This window comes from Mus caroli, chromosome 7 (assembly GCF_900094665.2).
Source record: "Mus caroli chromosome 7, CAROLI_EIJ_v1.1, whole genome shotgun sequence".
NCBI lineage: Eukaryota > Metazoa > Chordata > Mammalia > Rodentia > Muridae > Mus > Mus caroli.
The window spans coordinates 15895725-15910795 of NC_034576.1; the positions used below are offsets into that span (position 1 = coordinate 15895725).

At 52.9% G+C, this 15071-nt stretch overlaps 2 protein-coding genes across 4 annotated transcripts in view; both read left to right on the forward strand.

The window, feature by feature from the left end:
* Dact3 (dishevelled binding antagonist of beta catenin 3) overlaps positions 1–8654 on the forward strand; it is an 11948-nt gene extending 3294 nt beyond the window's left edge. The window contains exons 2-4 of one of the 2 annotated variants that reach the window (XM_021168766.2): positions 4488–4584; positions 4719–4871; positions 6431–8654. In XM_021168766.2, the coding sequence (XP_021024425.1) occupies positions 4488–4584; positions 4719–4871; positions 6431–7764 (1584 nt within the window). In that variant the 3' untranslated portion in view covers positions 7765–8654. Of the gene's footprint in view, positions 1–4487; positions 4585–4700; positions 4872–6430 lie in introns of both variants that reach the window. The other variant, XM_029479103.1, reaches the window with a different exon arrangement.
* Positions 8655–13216: 4562 nt separating this feature from the next.
* Positions 13217–15071, forward strand: part of Gng8 (G protein subunit gamma 8) — a 3712-nt gene continuing 1857 nt past the window's right edge. The window contains exons 1-2 of one of the 2 annotated variants that reach the window (XM_021168898.1): positions 13217–13781; positions 13867–13928. The gene's annotated coding sequence lies outside the window, so the exon portion shown is untranslated. The remainder of the gene's footprint in view (positions 13782–13866; positions 13929–15071) is intronic. The other variant, XM_029480111.1, reaches the window with a different exon arrangement.

The window sequence follows — 15071 nt, forward strand, 5'->3', positions numbered from 1 at the left end:
GCAGGGGCTCTACCACTGAGCCACGCCCCCAGCCCCTCACTGGGGGATTCTAGGCAGGGGCTCTCTCACTGAGCCACGCCCCCAGCCCCTCACTGGGGGATTCTAGGCAGGGGCTCCACCACTGAGCCACACCTCCAGCCCCTCACAGGGGCTCTACCTCTCCTCCTTTGTTGTTTTTAGTTTAGTTTTGGTTTGGTTCAGTTTTTGAGACAAGATCTCAGTGTGTAACCCCTGGCTGGCCTGGAACTCAAAGGGATTCACCTGCTTCTGTATCTTGTCTGGCCCTAGCCCTCTTTTTGAGACTGGAATTCTCTGATTCCTAGACAGGCTTTGAAATTTGCATGCTCCTGTCTGCTTCCCAGAGCACTAAAGAATGTCAAACCCCACCCCTGGCCTGTCTCAAAGGTTTTGCTGTTTTATAAAAGTCCAGTTTCTTGGGTGCGGTCCCAAGGCTTTGCCCATGGTCCCTGAAATATGATCCAGCCAGAAGTGACACCAGGTATGGAAATGGTTAGATAACACAAATTTTGGGGTTCAAATCTAGGTATGTCCAGAAGCTCACAAGCTGGGACTTGGCAACTTTAGGTTTTGAAGAGCCCCCATGTTTGGCCTTTACGACCATTGCCAACTCCCGTCGGCAGTGCAGCATATAGAATGGTGGACCCCCCATTAGATTGTCACCACTGGGTCTACACTCAGGAGTGCTCTCATCTGAGCACTCGGGCCCTCTGGAGATGAAGGCAGGAAGATTGAAAGTAAGTCATCCTTGGCTACATAGAGAGTGCAAGGTCAGCCTGGACTACCTGAAACTGTCTCCAAACCCAAAAACGATGATGGCATTGTAGTTGTCTTCACTTAAGTGAAGTCTGCTCTGCTCCCATCATGATGACGTTACAGGATGGCACATTTTTAAGAATGTGTCCCTGTGACTGTGATTCTGGCTTCCTCCCTCCCCTGCATGTCCCTTCTCTGCTCAGTACTGTATCACAGAAACATCTGCCTTCATCCCTCTTAACAGCTGTGTAGTATTCCACCACGAACATTCTGGTATTCATTCATCAGACGTTTCCTAAGTTCTAAGCCCAAGGGAGAAGAGTGCCACTGTGAACATAAAACCTCTCTCCTGGTGAGAAATCACTTCCTATTGGGAGACATGATAAACCTGTGACACTTTTTGTGCATGTGCGTGAGGAAGCATGAGAAAAGGGAGAGCGACAGGGTGCAGAATGGCAAAGGGACAATTTTTAAAAGGCAAAGGATGGGAGATCACATTAGAAAAGCCCAAGCAGTGTGTGTGTGTGTGTGTGTGTGTGTGTGTGTGTGTAGGGGGTGAGGGTCATGTTGCACACCGAATTCAGTGGTAACCAGAGGGCCAGGCAGCAGACCAGTCTGGTCCACTTGGAACATGACACAGGCAGTTGATGGCAGCCTGTGGGGTTTTCGTATTTTTTTTTTCCTCAGATGCCTCCTGATAGTATATGCACAAACTTTTCTTTTTTCTTTTTAAATTAAGGTTGATTGACTAGGCCACGGGCATCCGAGTGCACCCAGGGTGGGAGGCTGGTTGACCTTCATTGCACAGACAGGGCCACATGGGGGTTTCTTTCTGTTCTGGGAGGGGAAGAGGCCAGGCCTGGAGGAGACAAGGGCTGGGGGGTGGGGGAGGACTGTGGCTGCTGCCTAGAGCCAGGCCAGTCTTTCTGCCCTAAATAGGCAGGGCTGGGTGCTGGCCCCGCCCTCCCGCCAGCTTCCAGACAAGCCGCTTTTGTCTGAGGGTCAACTGTCTGCCCCTGGCAGCCGCTACCTCTGGTCTCACTGAGTCCCCTGTGAGACGTTCCCTGGCCCTGCCTCTGTGGCTTCCAAAATAAGATAAAAATCCTAGATTTTTTTTTTTTTTAAATTGTAGAGACAGGGTCTTGTGGACCGGGCTGCCCTCAGACTCAGTAGGTAGACAAGAATGGCTTTGAACTCCTTATCCTCTGCGTCTACCTCCCTGGTCAGTGCTAGGACTACAGGTCTTTTATACAATACTGGGGACTAAACCCAGAGTTTCCTGCTAGGCAGTCACTCTTCCAACTTAGCTCCATCCCCCATCCCAGTCCCGAGTGCCTTGGTCTGTGCTCACTGCTGAGGCCTCCAGGAAAGCTAGATTTACAGAGGGACTTACAGGAGGCACGGAGGGTGTGGCTCCTTCTGAAGGGAGGAGTTGTGAGGCCTGTGAAGTGCACTGCTTGTTTGTTATATGAGGTTGCCAGTCTGCTGCAGCAGCAGGAAGCACTAAGGGGAGCTTCCGTAAGAACTTCCCATTGGTGTTAAAGGGAAGTGGAGTACCTCCGAAAGGGGGGTCAAAACTGATGAGGCAGCCTCAAGACCACCTTTGGATCTGCCTGCCCCCCGCATCCCCGCACCCCGACCTTTACCACTGAATTCTCCCACAGCAAGAAGACCTGAATTTAAAGCCCTCATGTACTGTGTCATGTGCCAGCAACATCCTACTAGAAGGTGCAGGCAAGAAGGTCATGGGTTCAAGGTCATACTCCCCATACAGGGCAAGTTTGAGGCCAGCCTGCGCTTTGTGCGAGTGAGACTCTGGCTCAAAAAGGGGCTGGGGTACATCTAGGGACTTTGTCTCAATAAGGTGCCTGCAGGTTGAGCATGAAGAGCTGACTTTGAGTCTCCAGGACCCACCTAAGAAGCCAGGCAAGAGGCTGGGGTGAGCCTGGGAGAGTCAGGAGGATTGTGGAGCTCATCAGAACAAGGCTAGCCTAAGAAAGTGAGACCCTGCCTCAAAAAATAAGGCGAATGGAGCTAGAGAGATGGTTCAGTGGTTAAGAGCTCTTGCTGTGCAATCATGAGTTCGAATCCCATCACCACATGGTAAACAGAATGTCTTATATGTGTCTCTAACTGCAGCTCTCAAGAGGGTGGAGACAGGAAAATCACTGAGCACCTGAGGCCCAGGTTCAGGGGGAGATTCTGCCTCACAGGAATATACAGAGAGTGATAGAGTGCACTTGACACCCTCCTCTGACCTCTGACCTCTGCACTCAAGTACAGGCGCACAGGAGCTCACACATGCGTGCACACACACACACACACACAGACACCTACAGACATAGGTAAATATTTTTTAAAAAAAATAAGGGAGCTGGGCATGGTGGCATGCAACTTTAATCTCAGCACTCAGGAAGCAGAGGCAGGAGGATCTCTTTGAGTTAAGGCCAGCTGGTCTACAAAGGGTGTTCTAGGCTAGATAGAGCTAAATAGTGAGACACTCTCTCAATAAGTAAATGAACACACAAACAGGGCTGGAGAGATGGTGAAGTGGCTAGGACCACTGGCTCACTTCAAGAGGACCTGAATGTGGTTCCTAGCACCCGTGTGGCTCACGTGTGTCTGTAACTCCAATTCCAAGGAATCCAATGCCTTATTCTGTCCTCCATGGGCACCAGGTATGCACGTGGTGCACAGGCATAGGTGTGGGCAAAACGTGCATACATGTTAAAAATATTGTGTGTGAGTGATGGAATAAATCTTTTAAGGGGGGGTAGCCAATGAGATGGCTCTGTGGGTAAAGGGCACTCATTGCCAAGCCTTATTACGTGATTCAGTCCCTGAGACCTACACAATAGAAGGGTCTGAGAACTGACTCCTTCCTACAAGCTGTCCTCTGACCTCCACACATGTGCACGTGTGTTCAAGCTCACACACTCGCACACACACAAATGTAAAAAAAATAATAATAATGTGGCGAGTCAATGAGAAAGACACCTGATCATCCTTTCCTTGTCCCACCCCCAAATAAAAAGATAGCAGGAGCTGGAGAGGTGGCTCAGTTAAGAACACTGGCTGCTCTTCCAGAGGACCTGCACTTAGTTCTCAGCACCCACATGGCAGCTCACAACCATCTCTAATTCCAGTTCCAGAGGCTCCTACATCCTCTTCCTGTCTCTTAGGGCACTGGACACACATGGTGCTCAGACATACATTCAGCCAAAACACCCATCTACATATAGTTAATGTATTAGCCAATTAATTAATCAATTGATAAGATGCCAATTTTGGTGGTGCACATCTTTAATTCCAGCACTCAGGAGGCAGAAGTAGGCAGATCTCTGTGAGTTCCAAGCCAGCCTGGTCTACAGAGTGAGTTCCAGGATAGCCAGGGCTACAGAGAGAGATCCTATCTCAAAACACAAAAAGAAAAAACAAAGATGTGAAGAGAGACAGGAGGAAAGCTATTCTAATAGGGTTTCAGGAGCAGATGCAAGCATAGCTAATAGAGAATGAACTAACAAGGGGCCCTTCTGAAGTCTTAGCTCACATAGATGGGGCTACAGCATGAAGACTGGAAGTTAGACAGCACTTCCTAACGGAGATAAGGGACAGGACCTGACATTTCCAAGTGGATCTCTGCCAGGAATTCATGAACAGGAGGCAGGTGGGTTCTGGAGCCTTCTAACGGCCTTGTTTTCTTTGTGCTTCAGGAGGCCCTGCCTGGGCTCATCTGGGACCTGGGCCAGCAGCTGGGAGACCTGAGTCTGGAGTCTGGTGGCCTGGACCAGGAGAGTGGGCGCAGCTCAGGTGAGGGGGTGGGGTTTCTCCAGGACACCTCAGTCTTCCTCAGTATCTATCTCTGCAGTCCCTCTCTCCCAGACCCACCTCTTCCCTTTCCCACCCCTGCCCCTTAAATGTCTCAGCTTCTTCCTGGAATCCAGGCTTCTATGAAGACCCCAGTTCTACTGGAGGCCCAGATTCACCACCCTCCACCTTCTGCGGGGACAGTGGCTTCTCCGGATCTGGCTCCTATGGACGCCTGGGTCCCTCGGACCCCCGGGGCATCTATGCCAGCGAGAGACCCAAGTCCTTAGGTATGGCAGGTGGGTGGGGTCCTCTGACAGTCAGAAGATAGCTTTGAACATAAAATTGGGTCCAATTTGTACTTTGGACTGGCTAGGATCGTCAGTCTTGGTGCAGTTTTAGCATCTCTCTTCCTTCTGAGCTTTCCTTCCTTTAGTTAATGCGATCCGAAGAGTGTCTACATCACCAGACTCTGGGAGGTCTATCTTACGGGGGAGGGGGCAGGGTTAATGATGTATTTATTATTATATGTAAGTACACTGTAGTTGTCATTAGACACACCAGAAGAGGGCATCAGATCTCATTATAAATGGTTGTGAGCCACCATGTGGTTGCTGGGATTTGAACTCAGGACCTTCGGAAGAGCAGTCAGTGTTCTTAACCTCTGAGCCGTTTCTCTAGCCCCTGGGGTGCACCTTTACTCCTAGCACTCAGGAGGCAGAGGCAGGCAGATCTCTGAGTTTGAGGTCAGCCTAGAGTACATTTAAAGTTCCAGGTCACTGTCCCTAATACACACTCTACCCTTCTCTCCGTCTCTCTCTCTCCTCCTTGACAGGGATCTCTATTATATAGCCCTGCTATCTTGGAACTCACTATATAGACCACACTGGCCTCAGATTCACAGAGATCAGCTGTCTCTGCCTTCCAAGTGCTGGCATTAAAGGTTCCTGCCACCAAGGAACTTTAGAAAGCCTCACTGAGCCCCTGACCCCTGACATTTGGGAGAAATGAGAGGAATAGGCCAAACTGACACTGGAGAACAGTCCAGGAAGCAGAAACCACAAGCTCAAAGGCCCTGGGGCCAGAGGCCGGCAATTTGGGGCATTTAGGAGGTCAACGTGGCTGCAGATGTAAGGATATGACTGGGCAGTGTAAGCAGTGGGTGAGGGTCAGAGCAAGACAAGAAATGGAGATTTGAAGGGATCTTCCCATCAACCATATAGGAGGGGATGAGTGAGGCTGGGTCTTGGGGGTGGGGGAGAGGCGTGGCTTGCCCTATCCAGGCCCGGTAGAGAAGCCTTGATTTTACTCTATGTAACCCTGGCTGACCTGAAACTCCCTGTGTAGATCAGGCTGACCCGCCCCTCCTGGACTTGCAGCAGTTCTCCTGCTTCAGCCTCTCCAGGGTTGGGAGTGTTGGCAGGTGTGGGCCGCCACATCCAACTTAATTGTTGTTTGAGGCAGGCTCTCACCCAGCCCAGGCTGGCCACAGACTTGCTAAGTAGCTGAGGGCGACCTTAAATTCCTGATCCTCCTACCTCCATCTACCCTGTGCTGAGACTGCACCAGTATGCCCAACTTATTTTTAATTTTTTACGGAAGTGGGAGCTGGGGTGGGTTCTCCCAACATGCTCAGTAGCTGAGCATGGCCTCCACCTCTTCAGTTTTGTGACAGATCACGTTCACCACGAAGTCAGTTACTTATTTATTTTACACTATTAACTTGCTACATAGCTTAGGTTGGCCCAGGACTGGAGGTGATCCTCTTGCCTCAGCTGCTTTAATTCTAGGCTTAAAAAGGCCTTTGAGAATCCCTCCTTTTTTTTTTGCTTCTGCCTCTCTCCTGCAGGCGACGCCAGTCCCAGCGCTCCAGAGTCGGTGGGTGCCCGGGTTGCAGTGCCTCGATCCTTCTCAGCTCCCTATCCAACGGCAGCAGCCGGAGCTGAGACCTGCTCATCCGCGGAACGGCGGGCTCGTGCGGGGCCCTTCCTGACACCTAGCCCGCTGCACGCGGTGGCTCTACGCAGCCCAAGGCCAAGTGGACGCGTACCGTGCGGCTCGCCGGACGGGGCGGCCAGCCGGCCCCTTGACGGCTACATCTCGGCGCTCCTGCGCAGGCGCCGCCGCCGGGGGGCGGGCCAACCGCGCACAAGTCCCGGGGGCGCGGACGGGGGCGCGCGGCGCCAGAACGGCGCGCGCCCGCGGCCGCCCGAAGCGTCCCCGCCCCCCGGAGGCGCGCGACCCGCGAGGGAGCCGTCGACGGAGCGCGCCTGGGCTGCGGCGTGGGAGGCGGAGGTTCCACCCGAACCCGCGCCTCCGGCTGCCGCGTCGCCGCCCTCCAGTCCGGCAGAGGGCCGCCTCGTGAAGGCACAGTACATCCCGGGCGCGCCCGCGGCCTCCAGGGGCCTCCCGGGCCGCGCGGCGCGCCGCCGGGCTCCGCCGCTTACGCGAGGTCGCAGCGTGGAGCAGTCCCCGCCAAGGGAACGGCCGCGCGCTGCGGGCCGTCGGGGCCGCCTGGCAGAGCCGTCGGGGCGTCGGGGATCGCCGAGGGCGCGCAAAGCGGCGCGCTCGCAGTCTGAGACCAGTCTACTGGGCCGCGCGCACGCCGCTCCGCCACCCAAGTACCCCACGGCCGAGCGAGACGAGCCCCGACCGCCCCGGCCCCGTCGTGGCCCAGCGCCCACGCCGACGGTCCAGGCCTGCCGTCGGTGGCGATCCACTGCTGAGATCGACGCACCGGATGGCCGCCGCCCCCGAGCCCGCGTGCCCGCGCCACGAGGCCCCGCACCCTCGCCATCTGCGCCCCCGCGCCGGCTGCTGTATGGTTGCGCAGGCAGCGACTCCGAGTGCTCAGCTGCAGGGCGGCCGGTGCCGCTCGGCCGTCGGATGCCGTCTGGATGCGCTCCAGGAGGCTATGGCGAGAGCGAGTCGAGCGCCAGCGAGGGCGAGTCGCCCGCCTTCAGCTCTGCCTCTAGCGACTCCGACGGCAGTGGAGGCCTCGTGTGGCCGCAGCAACTGGTGGCGGCCGCCGGGGCCTCGCCGTCGGGGCCCGGGGGTGCTGCGGGTGGAGGGACGCCTGCGGGCCCTGCCAAGGTCTTCGTGAAGATCAAGGCATCGCACGCGCTGAAGAAAAAGATTCTTCGTTTTCGGTCGGGTTCTCTGAAGGTCATGACGACTGTGTGAGTTGGGGCGGGATGGGCTTGAACTTCACTTCACCTCCATGGCCTCCGCACCCCCACACTTCTCATCCTCCAACCCTCTCCACACCCACCTTCCAAAGACCACCGGTTTTCTCTGCTTCCAAAGACCCTCCTCACTCACCGCCCGCCGTCCATAGCCGTCCTGGAGAGGCCGCCCCTCTCCCCCCACGGGGAGGCGCCCAGATTGTCCCAGGACAGCTGGTTTTCAAAGCCTTGAACCAGAAGGCGCCCCTCCGTGGGCCACACTCTCCCCATCTGTACAATGGGTGTCCGTGTACGCAAATGCAGTAATTCTGTTCGGATCTCCCCTCTTCCACCCCACCCCCCGTTTTAATTTTAGAAGCTTAGTCTGTTTTCCACTTCTCTGACATAGCCTTCTCATTCCTCTTTTCCTTGCCCAGATAGGGCCCCCTTCTCATTCACAAAGTGCCCCCTCCATGTCCCTGGACCCTTAGGATACCCCCTGGGGCCCCCAAGTCAGAGACCGTCTGACTCAGGTTATGCCTACAGAGTGCCATGCCCTGGAATAGGAAGTGGCACTGTCTTAGGGGCTTTGAGAGTCAAGTAGGAGTTGCCAACACCTGGAAAGGACTCTTTCTGCTCCATCCTTGGACAGTCATGGGGAATTGGGAGGTTAGAGAGAGGAAGGAAGATGGTTTCAATCTCGTGCCTCTCCCCACGGGGGGTGGGGGAAGCTGAATGACCCTCAGCTGTTCCAATCCAGTGGGTTTTTTTAAATTTTTTTTTTTTTTGATTAAAGAAATTCCTGTATTTATTATGACAATGGTGACTCCCCAGTGCATGGGGGGCCAGATTCTGTGTGTTTCTCTAACCTCTTTGTAAATAAATGCACAGTGTTACATATCCCCCGGATTCTTGTTCTGCACTGAATGAGAGCTGCGTCTCTTTTTCTTTCAACCTGCATGTATGGAGCACCTTCAGTTTGCTGTGGAGCGGCAATGAGCCCAGCCAGGCGGTGGGCACCAGGCTGGCTTTGAATGTCACTCCACGGCCGTTTTTCTTTCCCAGTGACTGTGACTTTCTAGTTATACTTGGACATTGTTATGTATTCCTAAGAAGGGCAAGTGAAGACCAGGGCTGGGGCTATGGCTCAGTGGATCAAGCCCTTGCCGTACCCGTGTGAGGATGTGAATGCTGGTCCTCAGACGCCTTGGAAAGCCCCACTCGCTAGTGTTCATATGCGACCCCAGTGCTCCTGTGGAGACAGGAGACTCCCTGGGAGCTCAAGGGCCAGCCACCCTGGTATATGAAGTGGTCAACAGCAGACTATGGTGAGGTAGAAGGCAAGGGCCAGCACCCTGGCTTGTCCTCAGGTCTCCACACATAAAGCACTGCTTGTGTATACATCACACACACATTAAATGGGTATGAAGAAATCACGTGCAAGCATGAAGACCTGAACTTGAATCACTTACACTCATGTAGAAGCCAGGGAGGTAGAGGTGAGCACATCCAGGCCAGCCTGGTCTACATAGTGAGTTCCAGGCCAGCCTGGTCTACATAGTGAGTTCCAGGCCAGCCTGGTCTACATAGTGAGTTCCAGGCCAGCCTGGACTACATAATCCTGTCTCAGAATAACACTAGGGATAACACCCAGCCTGTTTTATGGAGATGGGTGTCCCTGAGCAGTCTGAGCTGGCCATGAACTTGTTATGTAGCCCACATTGGCCTGAAGCTGGACGTCTTCCTGCCTCAGCCTCTGGGGTTTGGAAACACGGGCCTGCCTCGCTCTATCTTCCAGTCATGTTCATGGCGGGAAATGGGGGGTGATGGCTGTGTTAATTAGCATGTTTGTCCGTATGCTTTTCTTTTTCCTTTTTATTATGCGTGCTGGTGTTTTGCCTGCATGTGTGCCTGTTGCCCTCGAAGGCTAGAAGTGGTCTTCCTTGGAAGACCAGCCAGTGCTCTTAACCGCTAAGCCATCTCTCCAGTCCCTGCCAAGTCTCTGCCTTGGCACATCCTTCTGTGTGGATTTGATCCTTGCATTTCCTCTTCACGTGAATTACCTGTTTGTAGCCTTTCCACAGTGTTTGCTATTGGTTTATGCCCATTTCATAGGTGGGTAAAGAGACTCCTGGAGAGGCCATTACTAGCCCTGGTCACAAGGCGTTAGGACAGTCAGCGTTTGGTTCCAACCTCTACCTGCTTCCACAGTGAGAAGAATGGGGTGTGTGTCTGTCCAGGTATGTCCCTTACAACACTGAGAGGAAAGAGTCTAGGTCTGTGTTCATCTCTCGCACAGCCATGTTCCAGGGGGACACAGCAGGGAACAAAAGAGAGGCCCTGCCCCACTGTAGTGGGGACAGAGGAGACAAGTAACAGGAAATGATGGGGTGGGGTGGGGCCCAATGGGTAGAGCATGTGCCTAGCATAAATGAAGCCCTAAGCTCCAGCTCAGCACCCAGAAGCCAGGCATGGCTGTGCACATGGGAGGTAGAGGCAAGGGGATCTGGCATTGAGGGACACCCTCGGTTACAACGGAGTGAGTTTGAAGCTAGCCTGAGCTACATGAAACTCATAGATAGGTAACTAGGAAAGTGGGTGGATGGATGGATGGGTGTTTAGAGGCTGGGAGCTAGAGGTGCAGCTCTGAAGTAGAACACTCCTGCTTAGGAGGCGCGGGCCAAGAGTTTGATCCTTAGCACTAGGGAGTGGATATGATGTTATTCTCAAAAGTTGTTCCCCAGAGGCGGCTGCGGTCAGAAGGGGAAGGGATTTGGCTAGGACTGCACAGGCCCTCCTTAGAGACGGTCCACACAGATAGGAATGGTTATTCTTCTTCCTCCCAGCCCCTCTGGACTCTGTAATTGAGGATGACCTCAAACTCCTGATCCCCCTGACCTCCGTCTCCCAGGTGATGGGAGCTGGGATTGAGGGTGTGCACCCCTAAGCATATCTTCCCACTTCTCTCTTTATATGTATTGATTTAAACCTTTTGAGGTATCACAGCTAGGTGCCCATTTCACACAAATGGCCATATTCTTTTAAGATTTATTTATTTATTTATTTATTTATTTATTTATTTATTTATTTTATGTATATGAGTACACTGTCACTGTCTTCAGACACACCAGAAGAGGGCATCGGATCCCATTACAGATGGTTGTGAGCCACCATGTGGTTGCTGGGAATTGAACTCAGGACCTCTGGAAGAGCAGTCAGTGCTCTTAACCGCTGAGCCATCTCTCCAGCCTCTAGCCGTATCCTTAATGCTGCCTTTCTCAACATATCTGCTATACTCATCTCTTCCTTGGTCCCAGGAAGAGATCTTTGGGCATGGATGGGGTGACTTAAAATTTGAGAGAGAACTTGGGGATAGCAGCTAGGCATGGCTAACATACCTGTTGTGCCAGTGCTCAAAAGACAAGCAGAAGAACTGTTTTAAACTTCACCAGGCTGGACTCCATGGTGAGTTCCTGGCCTGCCCCTCACTAGCCCCATGGTACCTCTTCTTCTGATAGTCTTCTGAGCTTGCTGTGGTTGCTGGGACTGTGGCTAAGCCGTTAAGCGCATCTGTTCTTACAGAGGGCTGGGATTTGATTCTCAGCACCACATAGTGACTCACAACCATCTGCAACTCCACTTTCAGGGGATCCAACACCCCCTTCTGACCTCTTCAGGCACCAGACACACAAGTGGTACACAGACATACATGCAATGCAAGCAAAACACTCATAAAATAACTATTTTTTTTAAATAATAAAAAGTTTTGGGGGCAGGATACATGGCTCAGTGGTTAAGAATACTTTGTTCTTGCAGAAGACTTGGGTTCAGTTCCCAGCACCCGCATGGTGGTCCATAACTAGTCATAGGTACCTGTATGGTGCACATACATAATACATACATAGAAGCAAGACATTCGTACACATAAAATACATCTTTGGAAAAATGAAAAAGAATGTTTGCTATGTAGCCAAGGCTGGCCACATGCTGAATCCTGGAATTACTGGTATGTGTTTTACCTGTGGTTTCCTGCACAATAGGAATCCCTTTACCAACTAAAATACAACCCCCCAGTCTCCTCCCCCACTCCCCCTTTTAGGCTGGTCCACTTTCTAGCACCAGTTGAGATGGAACTTACTGTGTAGTCCAGGCTATTCCAGAATTTCTGGTCCTCCAGGCTCATCATCCCCAGTGCCTGGATTACAGGTACCCTAGGACTTGATTCTAGACAAAAGCCTCTAAACTCTACAAGGAACATGTTGACAGGGTCAGAGGCAGAAGGCAGAAGCCAGCTGAGGAAGCCATGAAAATATCGAAGCTGAATTGAGTTTGTGGGAAGAAACTGGATTCTGGACTTACTTTAAGATGCTTAATGATTAAGGACTTCGAGATGGTTCAGCTGGAAGACGGCCTTTGCCACCAAGCCTGTGGGCCCGAGTTCCACCCTGGCACCCGCATGATGGGAGGAGAAATCCGAGGCTCCCAAGGTGGTCTCAGTTCCACACCAAGGCTGTGGCACTGGCACACACCTCCCCATACACACAAAAACTAAATAAGTAAAATGTAAATATATATTTAAATAATCAAGAGGCGGCTGAGGTCTGCAGATTAGGAGGGGGCTCGAGGTTATCCAGACCGTGTCTGTTTGTCCTCCATCCTCCTTCCTCTAGCCTTTGGTCCGGAGACGGACTTGTCACCCTGCCTTTCCAGCTTTAAGTAAGCCGGGTTTCCTCCCCAGTGGCGGCCGAGGCCAGATCTGGGGATGAAAACCAGCTGCGGGAGGCGCCGGGCTCGGCGCGCGCCCAGGCCCCTCCTAGGCGCCGGCAGACACCAATCTTTGGCTCCCCTCCCCCTCCCGCAGTCCCGGCCCCAGGCCCTGGCACGTCCGGCGCGCCTGATACTTTCCAGATGTGGGCCGTGTTCTCCTTCCAACCTGGCCCTGTGAACCCACGAGGGAGTGGGGGCAGGGAGCCAGGGTTCCATACTCCCAACTCCAAAAAGCTATCAGGGTGGCTCTGACTAGTCATCCCAGCTCCCTTGGAATGGCCAATGCAGGAAGGTCGCAAGTTCAAAGCCTGCCTTGGCCACAGAGAAAATTCAAGGCCAGTCTAGCGCAACTATAGGAGACTGTCTCAAAATGAAAAAGTAAAAAAGGGCCATGGGATGCAGCTCAGTGGTAGAGCTCTTGCTTAGCACATACGAGATTTTGGATTCTATCTCCGGTACTGCCAGGTGGGAACTATTAGAGGCTGGTATCTTTCCCCACCAGTTTGGCTGTGAAAATAGGGTTGAGCTGTCTGCAAAAGAAACGCTTCTCCTTACTCCACCCCTGCCCAGGGTTCCAGCATCCCAGAGAGCCAGAATGAAAAGGAACGTTAAACCCCGCCCTCACATCCCTTCAGGCCACGCCCCATTCAACACACCCCACAAAGCCCCTCCCTTGATCACACCCCACAGCATGCTCTCTCGCTATAGGCACGGCCTCCGCCGTGTGGTCCTGCGGGGAAGGCTCCCTCTGTCTCTCTTGTCTTTTGGCCGGCTTGACTCGGTCTCTGAGTGTCTCCAAGGCACAGTCTGTGTATCTGTCTCCTGTGGCCTCTCCCTGTGCATCCCATCTATCCTTCGCCTGTCTCTCTGTGAACTTAGTTCTGTTTCTCTTTGCAGTTCTCACCGCTCTCTGAAGTACTCTGTCCCATTTTCCGTCCTCTCACTCTGATCCCTTACTTCTTTCACTTTCCTAGGAAGCCATCTCCCTCTCTTATCCTTCTTGGGTCCCCCAGATCTCCCGTTTCTATCTTCTGCTGGTCGGACAGGGACGCCTAGTCTTCGCCTCTTTTTCTGCTTGAGCTCCTACAGCGACTTTGGCTCGCGGTCGCCACCGTGTGGCCAATAGGGAGTCCTTGATGGCGGCGAGGCAAGCAAGCGATGCTGTGGTCTGGACGCGATGTCCAGAGGTGGTGCGACCCACGCCAGTGTAAGGGCACGCCTCAGAGGTGGTGTGGGACGCCAGCAGATGATGTGTGACTGTATGACAAGGTGAGATTAGGAATGACAAGAAAGGATTGAGTGGGACTGTTAGAGTAGGTGAAATGTGTGGCTGACACTTGTTACACTTTATCAGCGAGACTGTGGGCCACTGTGTATGGCATTGGACCTGAGAGAGGAACTGCCTGGAGACTGTTCGTAAGTCTGACCATATGTAAGGGTGGCCACGCGTGTTACAGAGCGTAGAGAGTCAGGGGAGCTGGAATGCCCAAGTGATCAAATGATCGAATGCAAGAAGGAGGCTCGGGAGAGGGACCTAGTGTGGCCAACTGTGTGGATGTGACTATGTCTGCCACACTGGTGAGTCCTGGGGAACTGGTGACCACGTGTGACGCTGAGAGGTTTGCTTGCGTTTGTGACTGCCTGTGCAAAGGTGTGTGATTGTTCTGGGTGGCAGAGGTGAGTGTACAGGGTCTTTGAGACAGGGAATGCTGAATGTAGAAGAGAGAGACAGTGTGTGAGTGTGACAAGGGTTTGTGGTATAGACTTCAAGGCCCAGCAAAGGCTGTGTCCACAATGGTGTGTGTGTGTGTGTGTGTAAAAGACCATGTTATCAAATGTCAACAATGTATGACACCAAAAGACATTGTGCCGCTATGATAGCAATGACATATGACACAGTATGGGGAGGGAGAATGTGGGCCACTGTGTATCAGGAAATTGACCAGGAGTAAATGTGACCACACAAAGGCGCTCCTGGAAAGAAAAGCACATGTTTCTTTGCCACACTAGGCAATGGGGTGCTTGGCGGTGAGGCTGAACGAGTATGTGGATGTGTGAGACTCCAAGACAGTGTGAATGTGAACTTCAGAAGTTAAAGCTGCACTGGTAGGTAACGATGTATACATTTGACTCTCTAAGATACTGTGCCTGACTGTGCAGTGGCCTCTGCTGTGAGAAATCATGAGTGTCAGCAGTGGGCAGGTGTATTAGAACCTTTGTCATTGTGTGCTGGGTTAAGCATTGGGGGGAGGGGGGGCTGGGTTACTCAGTGACCCAGCAAAATAGGATGCATCCCTGTGTGAGCGACTTTTGAGTCTGTGTGCTGTGATGTCCTGTGATGGGGTGAGGCTGCTACTCTGATGGCCTGTGAAAGAGTAAGAGGCTGAGTGGGAAGAGGAGAGGCTTGTGTGCATGAGCGTATACACCTGGAGGGCCCGTTTTTTAGTGCAAGTGTGACAGAGGGACTCCAGAGAAAGACAGGCTCTAAACACGAATGACAGAGAGAGAGAGAGAGAGAGAGAGAGAGAGAGAGAGAGAGAGAGAGAGAGAAGAAGAAGG